General features: G+C 40.0%; 1 protein-coding gene across 2 annotated transcripts in view; it reads right to left on the reverse strand.

Moving 5' to 3' along the window:
• Positions 1 to 13,560, reverse strand: part of CAMKK2 (calcium/calmodulin dependent protein kinase kinase 2) — a 216,591-nt gene that overhangs the window by 46,428 nt on the left and 156,603 nt on the right. For both annotated transcript variants that reach the window (XM_082255601.1, XM_082255602.1), the window contains exon 8: positions 6,849 to 6,870. In XM_082255601.1, coding sequence (XP_082111727.1) covers positions 6,849 to 6,870 — 22 coding nt within the window. The remainder of the gene's footprint in view (positions 1 to 6,848; positions 6,871 to 13,560) is intronic.

The raw sequence follows: 13,560 nt of genomic DNA on the forward strand, positions 1-13,560 counted from the left end.
TTTGAGGATCCCTGTTTTAAGGGAACCCTAGATTTTAGTTGGGGAAGGGGGTTGAAGAGAATAAGTAAATGCAGAGTAAATGAGAATATCTGACTGACAGCAGACTGACAAAAGAAGCAGAAGAAATAGATAAGACAAAGGGGAACTTAGACTGGTGTGTTTAGTGGGAATTAGTCCTTCATACTTCTCTATCGGTCAAATGTCATATTTTAGGCTATAGACTCTGTGGTTGGATGTTTAAAGTAGAACTAATTTAGTATAAAGTAATTTTTTTTATTAAAGATAAGGTAAGGGAGGGTTATAAAAGCCCTGTCAGTTTTTTGTTTTTTTATGCCATCTGTGTTCCATTGGGGAGATTTCCCTTCACTTCCTGTCCCATAGTCAAACAAGTAAGGGAATCCTTGGTTGTCAAATGGTCACCGGAACTAGTGTCCCCATTGTAAGATTTCCCCTATAATACTGTTCTGAGGACAAACCATAATTCAGGATTTTGTTTAACTTTCAATGGTAATGGTAAACATGGCAATTTGAGGGTGAATCCCCTAATGGGGGCAAATACATCAATAAAATCCTAAGTGCTTAATCCCCCCCCCCCCTCCATTCAAAACTAAGAAAAAGACGTTGCTATTAGTTATACTTAAAGTGGTTGTAAACGTCTGACATGAAATATAAACAAAGCATGTCCCTCTATAAAGTGTACTTGTCTCAATCCAGAGCCCTAGGTGTCATTTCTCTCTGCTGCCTCCTTCTTCTGCTATCAGCATGAGTCTCTACTGATGAGTTTTCCTGACACCAAGAGAAAAAAGGTGACAGGGGAGGGCACAGCCTGTGATTGACAGCTGGCACAAGGTTCATGTGTGCTGTGTGAAGAGGGGTGAGTCCCTTCCCTCCAATCAGCTCTCAGAGCTCTCCCTTTACTGATGTAACGTCAGTCCCCAGCCCCCTGCTTTCAGAGCTGAAGGATTCTGTGACTTTGAATGGATGTGGGGGAAAGATGGCTATAGATAAACCGGTACAACTTATGTAGCAGGATTTGTTTCATACCTGTGTATCACCTGAGACCAGTCACTTTACTGGGTATATGTGAGGGTTTACAACAACTTCAAGGCTATTGAATTAAGCTATTTTCTTCTAAGACAGAATGTTAGGGAATGTTACGTTTGTACTGCAAAACAACAACTTGCATATAAGAAAGCAAAATTTCACACATATTAAAATTAAAGGTATTATTCACGATTTTAACAAGAATGCTAATACATTCGCATAGTAGGTGAATATACAGGATATTGATTACTTAAAGAATGTCTCTTTAGAAGTACTGCTGGGAATGCTGTTAGCAGAGTCATAGCGCAGTCACCACTGGGAGCAGAAATCAAATAAAAATTATGCTAACTGTAAAAGGTTTCAAATCACTAGTGCATCAAATCATTGGCTTTAGAAAGAAATCTTCAGACCAGTAGTGTGGCCATATAACAGAACACATTTTTTTCATTGTATATAATTATACTGTATGCGACCAAAAAAAACGCAACAGCCAGTTCTTCAAGTGGTTTTAAACCCCAAAATAACAAATGTAATACACTGCAACTTACCAATACATGGAATGGCTGCATTCATTTTTAGGCTTTTTTCCTGTAGTTTCACCTGGTGATCCAGCCAGTAAGTCTGTTATTTTTCAACTTCCTTTAACAGACCAAGCTGTCTAGCAAAAGTGGCAGTCAGAGTGTTGAGACAAACCATTTAACACTGATAAAAGTGCTTACAATAGTCAGTTTTTATTCAATTATGTAAATCCTTTACTCATAAAGGGACAAAGGAAACTGCTCTTGTAACTACTTAAAGCCAAAATAAAAGCAATTTTTTTTGTCATTTTGGATAGAGTAAGGGAGGGTTATAACTGCTGTAAGTTTTTTCGCTGCCTGTTTGCCAGATTTCCCTTCACTTCCTTCCCATAGCCAAAACAGAAAGCGAGAGGCAACCTCTCTAAAGTGGGGGATCCCTGGTTGTCACCATGGTCATCAGAGCTAGCAGCCCCATTTGAAGAGTTCTTCTTTAATGTTATTCTGGTAACACACAATTCGGGATTCCCCTTCACTTTTACTCTCACTGATAATGGCAAACAGGACAAACAGATAGAGTGAATCTCCTTAACGGGGACACAGACAGCAATAAACAGCTGAGAGATTTGTTCTAATCCATCTCTACTCTATCCAAAACTAAAAAAAACAAAAACATTTTTTCCATTAGTTATACTTTAAAAAGTGTTTAAAAAGCCTAAAAAATAAAACGGATGCAGCCACTGCATTTAAGGATTGGTAAACTGCAATATAATAAATGTGCTTTCACGAACAGGTTAGATAATGCTGAACTCTGCCAAGCAAAAAAAAACCCAAATGCATACAGAAACCCATTCCATAGAGAGAAAAAAAAGAGAAAAAAATGACATTATCCTATTTTATGAATTATGATCTATCCCCCCCCCCCCACAAAAAAAATTCTAATCTAAACTGATCCAATGTTGGGTGTTTTTTTTTTTTTTTAACTATATTGTTTTTCTTTTAAGAAACTTATTCAGCAGAGTCCATACATGTTATTCTTTTCAGTTTAGTGAAAACAATTCCATCGCAGCTGTTCTAGAATAATATACACAAGCACCATTAGAACATACCTTGGCACTGCAGAGGTTAAAGGAAGTTTTTCTATGCCTGTTATCTGTGCTGCTGTCATGGTAACAGTCACCACTAACTAAACAGACAGATCTGGTGACAGCTGTAATGTGTGGAAGAGAAAGATGCAGTGCATTCACTACATAACTCACAACACTTAATGCACCTCTTCTGTTTTATGGATATAAACCACATAATAGTTTTAGAAGTGGAAAATCTCGGGGGATCTGCGCATTTCCACATCTTCCTATTCTGCCTGAAATGACACATGAAAAGTAGAAGCACCAAGTTTATAAATCCCCAGATTTCCTTATGCTGACTGGCCCCAAACAGGAGCTCTGTGTGAGGCTTTCTAGGCCCAGAGTGGCAATCTGGCAATTCAGGCATAGGCCCGAGGAGCCGCTATGGCCGAGACAGTGACTGAGCAGGCAAGTGCCTCTGTGGACTCCTCACTGGGAATCAGGCCCATTTCAACATTTGGGGAATTGGGGTAAATTCAATAAAGCAATTGTGCTACTTCTTTGGTTTTCCATAAAAAAAAAAAAACCTATGCCAGATTAAAAAAAGCCCTGCCACCAGTTTTAGCAGCTTTCACAAAATGTGCGACAGATTCAGGTAGTTCTTAATAGCGCCACTTTTATAAGGTGGCACTATGGCTGCACCAAATTCAAAAATAATTATATCCAGTCTATAGACAAACTAGAGGTAATTAGGACCAACTCTACATTCGAGTACAGAGACAGACAGAGTGTCTAGTGTCTGTCTCTGTACGCTGTGTATTGGGGCAGCATGTTTGCCACCACTACTCCCTTCCCTTCACACCCGTCACTGCTTGTTCAAGATGCTGTCAGCTTTACAGTCAACAGGTGCCAATAGTGGGCAGAGCCTCATGGGAAAGCTAAGGGACTAGTTTCCAAATCTGTCCGCTCTCTCCTTGTGATTGCCAGCAGGCACTGGATGGATTCCTTAGCCAATAGCAGACTGCCTTTTGACTATGGATCCCCTTACTTGCCTGCTATCAGTTACAAGGAAGGTGGCCTGATGGGGAACTAATGTCTGTGAATTCCCATCTGGTTATACCTCTTCAACAATCCCAAGCTGCTGTACTATCTGTGTGACAGCTGCAGCGGCAGGAAGGGACCTCAGCTGCACTGAAGAGGGATTGTCCGTTGTCCCAGCTCAGTGTGCCTCCACACGACAAATCTCCGTGCTTGCTCCAAATTCATTTTGGGGCAAGCACCAACATTTGTTGAGCAAAGGCATGACGAAATTCTTCAGAGCATGGCTTAGAAAAGTTTACTTACAAATCAAGGCTGAGTCCTTTTTTATGCAAGGAATGCCAATAAATCTTCCATTAGGCCCGATTGGTATTTTCTGGATAAAACTTTTTAATATTATCATCTGTTCAGTATAACCCAGCTCTCAAAGATACAACTAACTGTTCCATCAAAACTAGTGGCGCACTGAAATGAAAATTCCTGTACCAAAACTGAAACTGAAAATTGAGGATGCAATTGGCCAAAAACCAAAACGGACAGTTTAAAAAAAAAAAATGGTTTAAATTTAATAAATGTTTTTGCATTTGCAAGTCAATGGGACGCTATATTGCATTGAAGTCCGTAGGGGACATTTTTGCATTGAAGTCAATGGGTTGCGATTTCACATTGAAGTCAATAGGACATGATATTGCATTGAAGTCACTAGTGGGCGATTTTTAAGTGAAGGTAATGGGACACAGCATGCCACGATCGTTTTTTTTTTTTAATTGGTAAAATGCAGATAGCCCTATTCTCCGCTGATAATTTTTGGAGGGCGATATATCAGTGCATCACTAATCAAAACAATAGTTTTATCAAACAATGGCACTGTTATCTGTATGGACACGGCCCAAACTGGAGAAGGAATCTAACCTCTTGGTCTCATCTGGATTTATATGCCTTTAGAGGACATCTGTAAATGCTGTTTACGCTGTGCGTTTGCCTCTGTTTGAGTGCATAATTTTTGGGAAAATAGAATTGTGTGTGTCCAGGTTCTGATTAGACACCCTACAAGTGTAAACACATGTAAACGCAACTAAACGGGGATAAACTTGACTTAGGGCTTGTTTACATCAGATGCAGTCAAAGCTGGATTTAAACACAAAATGAATACATATGCAAGATAAATGAATCAAGGAGCCTAGTTTACATTGTTGCAGTGCTTTCATGTGTGTTTAAAAAAGTGTATTTTTTTGCATGTAAATATACCCAGAACGCACATGAATGCACTGCAAATGCATTTAAGTGCAACCTAATTAAAAAAAAATGTAATTTCTAAAATGCACCCAAAATGCATTACAACTGCATGTAAATTTGCATGCGAAACTGCACAGTAAATGCAGTGATTGCAAACAAGCAGCAACATCTAAGAAAGCGATCTTGGAGACATAGAAATTGTCTATACTTCCCACAATACTTATCGTGTTTATAAAAGCTAAACACAGAAGTGCCAGTGTGTATGAACATTCTGGAAGTTTTTCATTTTGTCCTGGAAATGATACACAGTACATCATATGGAGAAAGCATTATGGGGACATGTAATACTCACTTCCTTTCTTTGAAAATGTTATTTGCATACCACATTATTATTTTTTTTTTTTTTTGTAAACTTCCTTCAGAGACTGATGGGGATGGTTCTATGGACGTGGGCACTGCAGTACCGCACAGTAAGTCAGCACTATATACAGTAAAATATGAAATAAATATTTGACAGTTTTACACACACACTAAAATATGCACAATTTCATGAGTTTAAAAAAAAATGTGGTATGCAAATAACATTTTCAAAGAAAGGAAGTGAGTATTACATGTCCCCATAATGCTTTCCCCATATGATGTACTGTGCGTCATTTCCAGGACAAAATGAAAAACTATTAAGCAACAGTCTTAAGAAATAAAATGACTACAATAGTGTTGTAGGTAAAACCAGATAGAATTATACCATATGTACACACACACAAATGACTAACCTCTTGAATTCCTTTGGCATCAACAAACTCCTCAGTACTTGTAAGTGTTCCTTTTAACATTAGACTTTGCCCTCAAAGTCATACATATGAACATGTGGAGTATACTAATTAGATGAAAGCAAATCAACCTGTTTTTTGCAGGCATTTATCAATTGACATAGGGGGAGATTTACTAAAACTGGAGTGTAAAAAATCTGGTGCAGCTGTGCATAGTAACAAATTAGCTCCCAGGTTTTAGCCCTCATCCACATTAAACGCAGCTTTGAAATCATGCGACTTCATTTGAACACGCACGATTTCAAAGCTACATTTCAGTCCTTCTTCAGGGGCGACTTGAAAGACATCTGTGCGTGCTCATGTACAGATGTCTATTGAGGTCACCCAAAGTCGCCAAAAGTAATGCAGTAACTACTTTTGGAAATTGGTGTTGCACCGCAAAGTTGGCGTTGCACCGACTGGGATGGTGCCATTATCGGCAATAGGCTGCGTTTTGACCTGTCAAATCTCACCGATGTAAACGGGGGCTTATCGTGAAAGCTTAATTGAACATGCGGAAGTTAGAAGCTGATTGGCTACCATGCACAGTTGCACCAGATTCTGAGTACTCCAGTTTTTAGTAAATCTGCCCCATAGTATCTTTTTGCAAGATGATCTTAATTTTGCAAGCAGTTGACTTCAAGCATATGGGCCAGTGTATGTATTCTATGCAAAATAAAGGCTGAAGGATTCAGACACAACTTGCTCTAAGTGTTTAATGCATAAAACTGTCCAGATCTCAATAATCAGTTTTACCAGTTGGAAAATTAGTCTTTTTTATTTTCAGGAAGTATGGAATATTGTATTTTCATATTTGGCATTTTTTAGCCAGAAAATGAAGCTCCCTGCTACTTTTCACATGATTTGCTATATCTATTTACAGCCTGTTTAGAAAAACCTTTACAGACCTCAATAGCTCAGACTGAAACTTACACACACTAAGGAATGACTCATTCCAATGACAATTCATTATCGGATTACCCTATTTCATGTTTCCATCACACAAAACAACCTTAATCCTTAGTTCACTGAGAATCCTTTCATTGTACATGCATAATTTAAAAAGGATATGAAACAGTTTAAAAACTCAAACATTACATTTACATTTTCAAATGTTCAGTTTGTACTTTCCAACTTACCCTTGCTTCACTAGTTCAAACACTGAAAAACAAAAATAGAAACAAGTTTTATAAATTATATGTCAAGCACAGAAGAATAGATAACTGAAATATTTGAAGCTAATGGTGCAAAAACCTAACTACATCAAAATAAACATTTTGCCTGAGAAGAACAATTTTCAGGTCTCGGGGAACCAATGCATAAACCTAATCAGAATTACAGCTCACAGCATATTAGCATTGTCAGTAAGTTGTAGATATGTTAATCTAGTTGTCAATGCTTTTGTCAGTAGAGAATATATTTTTGTGGATCTGATTATTTTGGCCAATGTATTATTCATATTCGAATGCTAAAGTCTGTAGTGGGAAGGTAGTGGGAACTACAGTTGGTTCCTTTTTTACTACTACTATGTTTTCTTTTTATTTTAAGATTATCCAAATAGATTTTCGCCTGTACTTCAACTACACCGGAAGAACTTGTTTGCTACCATAAGTCAAGTTGGTGGAATGCCAGGGAAATTCTGGAGAGGTAATTCAGATGGATTCAGAGTCAATATCATCCTACCAATGCAGAATCCATTGATAGCCTCTCGTATCTCATGACAAACTAATAAAAGAATTGCATGCAGTTTAAAAAGCGAAGTTAATTATTTTCAATCACAATCCTTTGCAGAACCTCAGCTGAAAAGCCTTGTTTTGTAAGGCAAATATATATATATATATATATATATATATACACACTGAACAAAATTATAAACGAAACACTTTTTTTTTTTGTCCCCATTTTTCATGAGCTAAACTCAAAGATCTAAGACTTTTTCTATGTATACAAAGGGAATTTTCTCTCAAATATTGTTCACAAATCTGTCAAAATCTGTCACGGAGTACTTCTCCTTTGCCGAGATAATCCATCCACCTCACATGTGTGGCATATCAAGATGCTAATTAGACAGCATGATTATTGCACAGGTGTGCGTTAGGCTGGCCACAATAATGGCCACTCTAAAATGTGCAGTTTACTGTATTGGGGGGGTCCGAAAACCAGTCAGTATCTGGTGTGACCACCATTTGCCTCACGCAGTGCAACACATTTCATTCGCATACAGTTGATCAGATTGTTGATTGTGGCCTGTGGAATGTTGGCCCACTTTTCTTCAATGGCTGTGCGAAATTGCTGGATATTGGCAGGACCTGGAACACGCTGTCATATACGCCGATCCAGAGCATCCCAAACATGCTCAATGGGTGACATGTCCGGTGAGTATGCTGGCCATGCAAGAACTGGGATGTTTTCAGCTTCCAGGAATTGTGTACAGATCCTTGCAACATCAGGCCGTGCATTATCGTGATGGTCATAAATGAATGGCACAACAATGGGCCTCATGATCTCCTCACTGTATCTCTGTGCATTCAAAACGCCATCAATAAAATGCACCTGTGTTCAATGTCCATAACCTACGCCTGCCCGCCCGTACCATAACCCCACCGCCACCATGGGCCACTCGATCCACAATGTTGACATCAGCAAACCACTCACATACACACACACACACACACACACACACACACACACACACACACACACAGTGGGTATAGAAAAGAATCACCCCCCTTTAAAATAATCACATCATGTTGCTTTGCAGCCTGAAATAAAGACAGACACAGCTTTTATCCAGCTGTATTTACTCAGTACAACTTATAATATCCAAGTGAAAGATATAACACCAACATGTCAGAAAAAAATTCAAAAACAGAATCACTGAGTTGGAAAACCAATCACCCCCTTGTGTCAGTATTTTGTTGAACCATATTGTGCTTTCATTACAGCCTTTAGTCTGTTGAGATATGTCTCTACTAACTTTGCAGAACTAGACTGCAATATTTGTCCACTTTTCTTTGCAGAACTGCTCAAGTTCAGTTAAATTTGATGGTGACAGTTTGTAGACTGCAGTCTTCAAGGTATTCCACAGATTTTAAATGGGTTTTAAGTCTGAGCTCTGTTAAGGCCATGCAAGCACATTTATCTTTTTCTTCTTCAACCACTGTGTGGTCATTTTTCTTTGGGTCATTGTCATGTTGGAAGGTAAACTCTCTTCCCATTGACAACTTTCTGGCAGAGGGCAACAGATTTTCCTCAAGAACTTGATGGTATTTTGCCTCATCCTTTTTTCCTTCTATCCTGACAAGTGCTCCAGTCCCTGCTGCAGAGAAACACCCCCATAACAGGATATTACTACCTCCATGTTTTACCGTAGGAATGGTGTTATTTAGATGGTGAGCTGTATTGGATTTCCGCCAGACATATTGTTTGTTGTTGAGGCCAAATATTTACATTTTAGTCTTATCTGACCATAACAACTTTTTCCATGTGGCCTTAGAATCTTCAAGGTGCGTTTTGGCAAAGCTCAGTTGTGACTGCATGTGGCCTTTTTGATGAGTGGCTTTTTTTCTTGCTCCCATACAAGCCACATTTGTGGAGAGTTTGTGATATTGTTGTCACAATGACCACTCTTTGTCATAAATTCCTGCAACTGCTTCAGAGTTGCTGTAGACCTCTTGGTAGCCTCTCTGACCAGTTTCCTCCTGGCTCTTTCATCCAGTTTGGAGCGACTATCTGATCCAGAGAGGGTCTGTGTTGTACCAAATACCTTCCATTTTTTAATAGACTTCCCTGTTCTTCTATTTTTAAGCAAGCGCTATAGGTAATCATATATTTATTGATTACTCCATTTTTTTGAGCACTCGCACTTTACTATAGCAGCTGTGAATCACACTCATTTGATTTATTAATTGATTAGGTGTAATGTTCCGGTACCTTTGGTACCCTAAATTACACTTTCCACAAGTATATGCGCCCTACCATTTACTTTTGGAAAGGTGCGCATACACCTTTAAGACTGGAGCTGTCATCACTCAGCGCCGGACTAGATGGCTATTTAAGGCGTCGGTTCTCACTCACATGTGTTCGTTCAAACACCCTTATCTGGATGCTAACCTTGCTTGAAGCTTCCATGCTTGCAAGCTTACTTCGCTGACGGAACCTCGCTGCGCTGATCCCTGTATCCCGCTACTGGATCATCCGCCTCTCCTGAACCACCCTTCGGCTGTATCGCTAATAGTGCTAAGTACCCCGCAGGGGAATTCTCTATAAACTTATACTAAGCTTACACTATCTAGCTCTGCATAGTAGAGACTGTTTATCACATCTGCATAAACTAGATTGCTGCTACTTTTCTGCACTGGGTTGATCTCTTTTGTATGTCCACCTGCTATTCTATCATCTGCTATCATACAACATTGCTAAACCTTCCTGCATCCATCTGCTACTGTCTCACCTTCAAGTGTCTATCACCTACCACCTCCACTCAACCTATCCCTCAACCTTCATCATTGTGTTACCACATGCATAAAGTCACTCTAAGAACCAGCTTGCTAATTGTGTGTATTTACTGGCTGAAATAAGACCTTCCACACATGATGAGTCATTGAGGTTGGGAATGGTATCTCAGCATATCTCTTACATGACTGCTGACGTGGAACTATTTCTGCAGCTGAAAATCCACACCATATAAAAACGCAGGAGCGTTACAGATTGAACGAACCTAAAAATGGATTCAGCAGAAATAGTTCCAGAAATAACCACTCAGGTGACACAATTAAAACAGCAAGTATCTGCGTTAATACACGCACTTGCTGAATTAAAAGAAGACAATCAGGCTCTGTCGCAGCAGGTAATTAGACTGACACAACTTACCTCTGCTCAGTCCCCTGAACCCAAGATAAATCCCCCTTTGGTATTTACAGGCGATCGCAAAAAATTTCGCGAATTTAAAAACGCATGTGAGTTACTTTTTTTGCTAAAACCTCGTACCTACCTTACTGATCACATTAAGGTTTGTACTATTATTTCTTACCTATCAAACGATCCTCGAGCCTGGGCAGATTCTCTTTTTGAGAAAAACGACCAGCTTCTCAACTCCTATGCCTTGTTCCTGGCAGAGCTCACTAGCCTATATGATGACCCCAATAGGCAGAGTACTGCTGATCTTCAGTTAAGATCCTTGAAACAAGGAAGGAGGCCTGTGGAAGACTTTGTCGCAGAGTTCAAGAGATGGACCCTTGATTCAGAATGGAATGATGCATCTCTGAAAACCCAATTTAGGCTTGGCCTATCAGAAGCCGTTAAGGACGAGCTCGCCCGAGCGGATCTGCCAAAAACCCTGGATGCATTAATACAACTCAGTATTACCATAGATAGAAGACTACGAGAAAGAAAGGCTGAAAAGATGGGAATGCCATTATCCGTTTCCTCTCGGAGTCTGGCCGTTCCTATGGAGGTAGGAACCATACGCCCACCGCTATCAACTATGGAAAAAGCCAAAAGACGAAATGAAAATCTCTGCTTGTACTGTGCATCCCCGGATCACAAGATAAACGTCTGTCCCCTAGTCAACAAAAAGAAGGGTGAGTGTTCACATGTCTCTCTAGGAGGATTGACAACTTCATTCACTAACCCCTACATTTCTGTTTTTTTGACATTACAGTGGGACCAGAACAGGATTACTACTAAGGCCATGATTGACACAGGATCTTGTGGAAATTATATGGATATATGTTTTGCTGCTTTAAATAAAATTCCTATTATTTCTAAACTCAAACCTGTCTCAGTAAGTCTTATTACCGGTGTTCCGTTATCCTCTGGTCCGATCACCAATCAGACACAAGCACTTCTAGTCACTATTAACGAGTCTCATAGGGAGACTTCTACCTTCGATCTAATACCATCACCCCACTTTCCCATTGTGTTGGGACTTCCCTGGTTGCACACACACCAACCAACCATAGATTGGAAGAAACGGTCCTTGACCTTCCCTTCTTGTTATTGCGAGGAAACGTGTAACCTCCCGTTTTCCGGGAAGATTCTGTCTGTGGTGACAGATGAGAACTTGGAAAAAGGTTTTATTAGACCTTCCACTTCTTCCACAGCAGCAGGACTCTTTTTTGTTCGCAATAAAGATTCAAGTCTCAGACCTATCATCGACTACAGGAAATTGAATGCTATCACAATAAAAGATTGCTATCCTCTACCGCTTATCCCTGAGCTCATTGAGCAGGTGCGTAGAGCTACCTATTTTTCAAAATTAGACCTGAAAGGAGCATACAATCTCATTCGAATCCGTGATGGACACGAGTGGAAGACTGCGTTCAGAACTAGATACGGATTGTTCGAATATCTTGTGATGCCATTCGGCCTATGCAATGCCCCTGCAGTTTTCCAACGATTTATAAACGATATTTTTAAAGACTTACTAGATGTCTGTGTTGTGGTATATCTGGACGATATACTTATATATTCACGGACCCTGTCTGAACACATAAGACATGTAAGACTTGTATTATCGAGATTGCTTGCACATAATCTTTATGTGAAGCTGAAGAAATGCTTGTTCCATAAAGATGAGGTACTCTTTCTAGGCTACATCATATCCAAAACAGGAATCGAGATGGACATGAGTAAAATATCCTGCATTCAGGATTGGCCTACACCAACTACACGCAAGGCGCTACAGCGATTCCTGGGATTTTCAAATTTCTACAGGAAGTTCATAAAAAACTTTTCTGCTATTGTGAGACCCCTCACACAGCTCACTAGCATAAAAATACCATTTAAATGGTCAGAAGAAGCAAATAAGGCTTTCCACTTGTTAAAGACAAGGTTTACTTCCGCTCCCATATTACGCCATCCAGACCCATCCCTCCAATACATTCTGGAGGTAGATGCGTCAAACCTGGCAGTAGGAGCAATACTCTCCCAACGACCTACCCCCACTTCACCACTTCATCCAGTCGCCTTTTTTTCTAAATCCCTGAGCAGTCCCGAGATAAATTACCCCGTGGGTGAGAAGGAACTGCTTGCTATAAAATTGGCTCTGGAGAATTGGCGACATTTACTCGAAGGCACCCAATTACCAATAATTATATACACGGACCATAAAAACCTCCAATATCTTCAGACTAGCAAAATTCTCTCGCATCGACAGGTACGATGGTCACTATTCTTTCTAAGGTTTAACTTCCTAGTGACCTACACACCTGCAGATAAGAACAAAAAGGCGGATGCACTATCACGACTAACTGAAGAAAACTACTTTGAAATTCCTTACGTTCCTATAATACCTCACAAACGCATTATTGGAGTTGTCCGTTCCTTGAAGGAAGAGGTTCTGCATGGTATAAGGTTGGATTCACCCCCACCACAACTAACTACCGATGCAGAAGGCTTCCTCTACTACAACGACAAACTTTACATACCACCTACCCTACGCACCAAAATCTTGGAATTATCGCATGATGTGCCTATGGCAGGACATATGGGTATGACAAAGACTTTCAATTTGATTTCTCGGCAATTCTGGTGGCCTGACATGAAAACATCTATACAAAAATTCGTCTCTTCATGCAATGTCTGTGCCAGGTCCAAAATTGACACTACGAGACCATCCGGTCTACTATGCAGTCTACCAATACCCCTGTCAGGATGGCAGGTGGAGCCTGACTAATAGAGAGAACTCTCACCTGATGAGAAGGCCGTGGTAGCAGAGCTGGATGCCGTATGGACACCAAGGTAAGTACTCTGATAAGGACACAGGTTCACCTGAGGTGCGGAGTCTAAGTGTTAGCTGGTTTTCACCAGGGCCCCTAATGGTGGGGTTGGACTACGCTGCAAGCTAGC

The sequence above is a fragment of the Pelophylax lessonae genome (genome assembly GCF_965119305.1).
Source record: "Pelophylax lessonae genome assembly, chromosome: 1".
Classification (NCBI taxonomy): Eukaryota; Metazoa; Chordata; class Amphibia; order Anura; family Ranidae; genus Pelophylax; species Pelophylax lessonae.